Genomic DNA, 7,349 nt, shown 5'->3' on the forward strand with positions numbered 1-7,349 from the left:
TTACTTTATACCATCATAAAAATGCTGAAATTCTCAGATAACGATGCCATTATAAAACTGGATAGATAACAGGAAAAACTGGTGGCTCTGTCATGCTGTAAATCTGCCCAAATCAGTAGAAAGTTATTCTGACTTATCAGCTTTAGCCTATGATGAAACTTTTCTGTCCTGACGGACTGTACTAAAAGGACCCCGTCCCAGCATCAGGACACGGGAACTCACAGAATCCTACACAATGACTTTCACAGTAAATGGATCTCAAACATTTTGAACACAAATGGGAGATTATGGATTAACGCGTTAGACAACACTCTCTAACTCCAACATCAAAACACCGACTGAGGGAAATATTTTTTGGAAGAATTGTGTTGATTCCTCTAGTACAGTTCCAGCGACTACATCAGCCATAGTGTCTTAACACCTTATTAAAACACCTTATAATAGTTATTTTTTTCCTTTAAACTGTCACCCACCCATACAGTTTACTATTTAAACCTCCTAAAGCAAAAGTGCCACATACATGAAAGTCAGTTTACAAGTTGTGGTTATTACATAAAGCACTATTTAAGATGTTCGAGTTCACTGAGCCAAAATCAGAAGCTTAATAAATAATTCACATAACTAATAACGTGGTGGCAGGGAAATTTCTCTTTGGGCCACAAAGTCATTAAAACCTACTGGACGAAATCATTTGGAGGAAGTAATCAATATTGACCAGGGTACAGTGACTCAATTCATCATAGTGAGAAAATAAACAACCGAAATGAGTCTGTGATGAACTTTGATGCCATTTTCCAATGATGTGAAAGAAATATATGAGGACGGAGGATTCATCTATGCTTCAAGGAGTGCAGAAGAGTTCGTGCACAAGTAAAAATCACTTAGACAACTGAAGCGACTGCACTGATATGATTAACGTGATTATTGCTGCTGTAGCAAGTGTTTACAGCAACCATCTGAAAGGGCACAATTTGGCATTGTGCGGTGTTTGTCATATTAATGCATTAGGCAGAAACAAATAATATCCTGGCTTTTTTATGCTTTAGTCTCTTTCTGCAGTTTAAGCTATTATTATTGTTGTGGTATTATAAAACACTATGGTCATGTTTATTTTTCATACAAAAGGAAGATAATTGCCATTTTCTCATTATCGGCGTGGGCCAGAAAATTAATGCCTCAAAATGATGCTTCCGTATTTTTTAGCCATCTTTTATTGACAGCACTGAAAATTAGTCGATATTTTATCTAGCGTCAGGTACAAGACAGTTCTATGCCTCGCTAATGGCTTGTGGATCAGATAACACAATATCCAAATTCTCTAGAAGATATTTAACTCAAAGTTAACTTGCGATTGATGAAAGTGATAAGAATCGTCTCTGCTGCTTTGAATACTGCTCTGCTGAGAACTGGCATTAGTATTAATATAGATTTTACCTGTGACGTTTGCAGCAGACAGATATAGCCAGGTGAGTGCTGGAATAAAAAGCAAGGCAATGGATGCAGCCAGGAACTTCCTGCGCCCACGACACATTCCCAGCATCCTCTGATGCCAGAGAGGAGGCGTTCAGGAGGCTGAGAGACCTCTGTGTAGGCGGTAGATGTTCACCAGGTAGTGCATGGCACTGTCTAAAACAGAAAGAGGGTTAATGAAGGTAGAACTGCAAAGGAAAAGCTTTCCTGTCAATGTAGAACACCACACTAAATGATTAAGGAGGCAAAAAGACAGGAATAGTACATATAAAGTTGTGAATTATTCCATTTTTCTGCTCGGTTATGTGTTGTTTTAAAGAGTACAGTATGATGTATTTGAAGAAAAAAATAAAAATGCACCTTACACTAATCTGTACTCTGTTTGTTATCACTTCATTTAGCTGCTGTGGACCGACACTGAAGGCACAATTGTGGGCAGCACAAAAGGAAAAGGAATGAATTGGGGTTTGACTCAGCTGTTCTACATAACTGCAAGAGGAGTCTATTAACACGAATAAGTGATCCATATTACTGTCAGAATAAAATATTCTGGACCGGCTAAACTGCAGGTGACGTGGCCTTACAAGCACAATCTGTCATCTGTGTTGCGCTCTAGTTCTGAAGGGTGACTGACACCAAGGCCATTGAAAAGATGAAAGAAAAGGATGAGAATGAATGGAAGAAAATGAATGCGAGAAAATGAATTTCCTTCAATAATGAAGGAAAAAGAAAGTGCATAAGAAGGAAGAAAGAACTTGGAAGGAAAGGATAATGAATTAATGGAACAATACACAGACCAGTTTTTTTTACATTTGCTGTAGTGTAATAATACTAATGTAAGTAGAATTGGAATCAATAAACACTGTATACACTGAACACTGAAACTGTGATCATGGGTTGATGGTTTACCGTAGGTGGAGTTTGTGTGAAAAGCTTAAATAATTAAATTTATAATTGGACTTTTGAAAGGGACTATATTAAAAGTCATCATTTGATTGGTTGGAGTGGACAAGATCTCGAAGAGATGTGTGCGTTGTGTTTTTTTAACGGTCTTTCTGGAAACAAAGCCGTCGTTTTGCTCTACTTCCCTCCTGAAAGAAGGAAGACGTCGTGTTCACAGCTGTGACAATGAGCGCTTATGAGGCTCAGCTGTACACTGGATTCTCCAAATGATGTAAAGTTCACGATATAGACTTATATATAACTTGCATGACTCTTAAATGAACAATCTACGGTTGAATGGCAGTCTGTGTGTGTATTGGCACAGACTAACATTTTTATAGGTTTAAACATGACACTGAATGACACGTACTGTAAGTGATTTACATGTCAGTCAGATGCCCTCTTGGGTGATCCTTGGCCAATAAAAGCTGCTATGGAGTCCAAACCTTCTGTTGTCAGTCTGAACTATTGTCTATGTGAGACTATGATTTACGAGGGAAAAGCTTAGATTGTTTAGGCAGTATATTGGCAATATATTAACAATAAATATATTATTGGATGTTTTTTAAATAATTGTCATTGTCTCAATTATATATGATCACAGTGTTCAGTGCGACTTCATTAAAGGTCCATCAAACTCATAGAAAATACAAAACCTTTCAAAATATTATTATTTTTCCCAGCAATGTGCTATTAGTCTAACATTTTTATATCACAGAATATCATCAGGCCATTTTACACCATGAAAAAAACAAATAACAGAATAATAAACATCAATAGTGATCTGGCAAATGAAGCATTATGCTTTATAACAAAGTTCTTTAAATCTATAAAACTAAAATTCTTATTAGATAGTGTAAAGCCTTATTGCTATGGCAACATCACCAGTCCTTATTTTCCCTGAAACGTTTCACAGCTTGCGAAACTGAAACAGTGTCAGACCAAGTGAGAAACTGTCACTGTCTCTGTCCCTCCTCACTATGCTGCCTTCCCCTAATAAAATACATGACAAATAGGTCTATATACTGTATACTGATCCTTCAAATCACTGTTATGAACAAAACACACCGGTGTAGGAGGTGAGAGACGATCTCATACTGCCGCCAAACCAGTGCCAAGCAACTGAAACTTTTATACATCTCCAGCTCAGAGATGCTACCTCATATTAACCAAACAAAGAGCTTAAAGCTGATTTATACTCCTGCATATACCTGTATAAGTGTATCTACATTTTGGCACTGAGAGGCGGGTTACGGGTAAACAAAATCTGATGAATTCATTGTGTGGCTCTCCAAATAAAAGCTGTCTGGTTGAGCAAAAGCGTATATTCAGCAGTTGTGTTGTGGACAAAACTCAAACAAAAACTAATGCAAAGGCAATATGTAGCAGAATAAGTTAAAAGCAATTCTTTAAAATATTTCAGTTTTGGTTTTGGGTGGTTATGTTAGACCTTGCTATAAAAAGACCCATCGTTGTCTAAATGTCATCAAAGGAACAATTCTCATAACAATCTGTGGTCATGTAATGCTAATGTCATCCCAATGTAATTAGTCCAGAGTCAAGTTTAAATTAAGTGCAGACAGACAATACAAAAACAACACAGGACAAGTACACAAGGTAGTGTGTGCATACTGTACATTATATTGTACATTGTGCAAAAATATAGGAATCTGAACAAAGAGGGTTCTAGTAAATTATATATATATATGTATATTGTGTAATAGCAGCAGTATTAACATTCGTCAATGCAAAATAACATTTACTAATGCTTATAAAACATAACTAAAATAATTAGCAGGTGAAAAAGGCAACAGGCTACAATTCAATGTAATTACAATTAAATTTCAGTCTCCTTAAACAGAGAGGAAAATTTTCCTTGCTATTCCGCTGATGTGTTGGTTTTGTCTAAGAAAGTCTTTCTCAAAGGTCAGGGGTCAGTCTATAGTTATAGTCCATTACTGAGCACTATGTAATTAAGTGCCATTTCACCCCAAAATCAATTCACAGTAAAAACATCATGCCTGGATTATTGCTCCATGATTGCAAACTGATAACATCAAGTGACTTTAACAGGGAAATCAATACATCACTCTGCTTGTTTATGGCAACATCTCAGTTCGTTTAAAGCTGCATCGAGAAAGATAATGGCATCCATAATTTCTGCAGGTCTAAACAATAAAAAGCACCTTCCTATGGGTGTGTATACATGTTGATTTGTAAATACATAAAGTATTCAGCTTAACGTTCTGCGCTAAGCCTGTAAGCTATCCACAAGCAGAAAGTTTCTGATATAAGGCAATTCTCAGTATTTTGTGCATTTAGAAATTGTAAGTTATCAAATTTGGGGTTCTACCTCTAATATCTTCTCACCACCAAGTAGTTATTTACATTTGCTTTTCTGGCATTTAGCAAACACACTTATCCAGAGTGACTTACAATTTATTTCAATTTATACTACTGAGCAATTGAGGGTTAAAGGCCTTTCTCAGGGTCCCAGCAGTGACAGCTTGGTGGCCCTGGGATTTGAACTCATGACCTTCTGGTCAGTAATCCAAAACCGTAACCACTAGGTTACCACTACCACTACCACATCCCTAAAGTCCACAGCCCAGGAGTTATGACAGTAACAGTCACAACAGAGTAATAAATACCCAATAACCATCACTGATTGAGAAAGTGTTTAAATTAATGTTTCTTCTTTGTCTGAGCTACAATTAGCTTGACAACATACAATGGCTCAAACAAAATAAATGATAACATGATAAAAAGCTTTTAAATTTCTATCTTTGCAAAACTGCTTTGCAAAAATATCCGTTGTTAAAAGTGGCATACAAATAAAATTAAACTGCATTGAATTTTCATAATATGACAAGCTAAAAATTGTCCATTGTGACAAATACAAACTAGAAACATTAGTTTTTACCAATAAAGTCTTTGCTTTCTGTGGCTTTTCTTCAGATTTTGAGTTCATTACAACAGGTTCATGATAGAAGTTCACCATTGATTTCTTTACAAATTAATGGAACTTATATTAATATATATACATAAACACACACATATATATATATATATATATATATATATATATATATATATACACACACATATACACAAACACATTTAAATACATCTAATTAGAGTTTTTATATTATTAATCTTTATATTATTCTTTATAATAACTTTTTGCTTTATGTTCATCTTTATGTGTAAAGGTGTTTTGAGACAAAGTCCATTATTAAAAGTGCATTATTAATAGAAATAAATTTGAATTGAACTGAATATTGCTTTAACTATAAAGACAATTTGTGTGCTGCTATGTTTAAGTGCTAATGAGAATCACAGCCAAACATTTAATAGTCTAGCTGTTATTTTAGTTTTTTTTTTATTCACCCTCCACATAAAGCTGCTGTAGTGTATTAGTTCAGTAATAACAACAGATCAACTTTCCCTTTCTTTCTACCTGCACTAACACCTCAATAACATCAGGGCACTGAGTGGAAGAACAGCTGTTAAACTGTAAACACAAACCGACCTTATTTTGATGGAGTAAATCAAAACACTTCCTTCTTCACGCGCTGCAGTTTTTTTTAACGCAGCCGGAAGTGACGTAGTTGAGCGCATAGTCGAAACCCATGCTTCACTTGCAGTCACTGTATTTGTTATGGTCGTTTTGACCATTTTTGACATGACATATTACATTTTTTTTCTCGACTGGACAAGATTTGACTAAGCAACGCGACCCAATAAACGTGCAAACTTACCGAGTGTCAGAGCACGACAGCGTATCATGTTTACATGTTCGGCTAGCATAACAAGCTAAGCTAACAAATAATAAAGTAGCATGTTGCTAACTGACACTTCTGACATACATCACTCTGATCATGGGGGGGAAACCATTTCTGAAACGTGCTGCTAAGCTAATACAACTATAAGAGCTATTGTCTGCCGTGATGCTTTGCTTACCATTTTAAACAGTGCGCTATCTTCGAGTTTGACACAACAACAGTCTTGTGTAATAATATCGACACTCATTATCCACGTGGCGCACGCGCGCAAAACAATAATCCTCGAGTGCGCTAATTTTGCGTTGTACTTCCACTGATCCTTTACTACTAGGCAGATTGCTCCAGTCCTGCTAACTGAACTGTCCAATAGCAACATCCTAAACCCGCATCCCCTTCTCTTCTTTCCCTCCCTCCGGGCCGCTTCCAATAAAACCTGGAAAAACACCAGGATCTGGAACTGCACGTGGACATCCTTTGTCTGGATATTTTCTGTGGGAAACCATTTACAGCATGCACACAAAAACTGAACTATATAACTAAAATTAAATAACAGAGATTTAAAAATAAGAATGTTGAGATAATAAATAAAAGCTATGACATACTGCTACTGTTAAAAATGAAGATTGACACCTGACAACTCATCTCGAGTCAAGTTAAGACAAGAAGCTTTTATTGTCATTTTAACCACATATAGCTGTTACAGTACACAGTGAAATGAGAGCTACATAGAACAAAGGCAGAGCTATAAGGACTTAGTAAGTTAGTCCTAGATACATAAGTGTATCTGTGCAACCTGGTGCAAACAGAGCAGCACAAGACAGAAAGACAGTGCAGGACAAGACAGAAAGACAGTGCAGGACAAGACAAACAAGACAGTGCAGGACAAGACAAACAAGACAGAAAGACAGTGCAGGACAAAAGACAGAAAGACAGTGCAGGATAAGACAAAAAGTCAAACTAGACAGTGCAGGACAAGACAAAAAGACAGTGCAGGACAAGACAAAAAGACAGTGCAGGACAAAAACAGTGCAAATAAAAAATACAAGACATTTCACAAAAGACAATAAACAAAAACAGCACAGACCAGTGTAAATACGGTATGTTCAATCAATGTTACATGCGCAGAAATACTGGAATGAACACATTAGTATT

General features: G+C 36.3%; 1 protein-coding gene across 2 annotated transcripts in view; it reads right to left on the reverse strand.

Annotated features, from left to right (window-relative positions):
• LOC132859251 (xylosyl- and glucuronyltransferase LARGE1) overlaps positions 1 to 6,564 on the reverse strand; it is a 60,721-nt gene extending 54,157 nt beyond the window's left edge. The window contains exons 1-2 of one of the 2 annotated variants that reach the window (XM_060889919.1): positions 6,376 to 6,564; positions 1,435 to 1,626 (exon numbers count right to left, since the gene is read on the reverse strand). In XM_060889919.1, coding sequence (XP_060745902.1) covers positions 1,435 to 1,540 — 106 coding nt within the window. In that variant the 5' untranslated portion in view covers positions 1,541 to 1,626; positions 6,376 to 6,564. Of the gene's footprint in view, positions 1 to 1,434; positions 1,627 to 5,944; positions 5,975 to 6,375 lie in introns of those variants that run through there. The other variant, XM_060889920.1, reaches the window with a different exon arrangement.
• Between the last annotated feature and the right edge of the window lie 785 nt (positions 6,565 to 7,349).

This window comes from Tachysurus vachellii, chromosome 16 (genome assembly GCF_030014155.1).
Source record: "Tachysurus vachellii isolate PV-2020 chromosome 16, HZAU_Pvac_v1, whole genome shotgun sequence".
Classification (NCBI taxonomy): domain Eukaryota; kingdom Metazoa; phylum Chordata; class Actinopteri; order Siluriformes; family Bagridae; genus Tachysurus; species Tachysurus vachellii.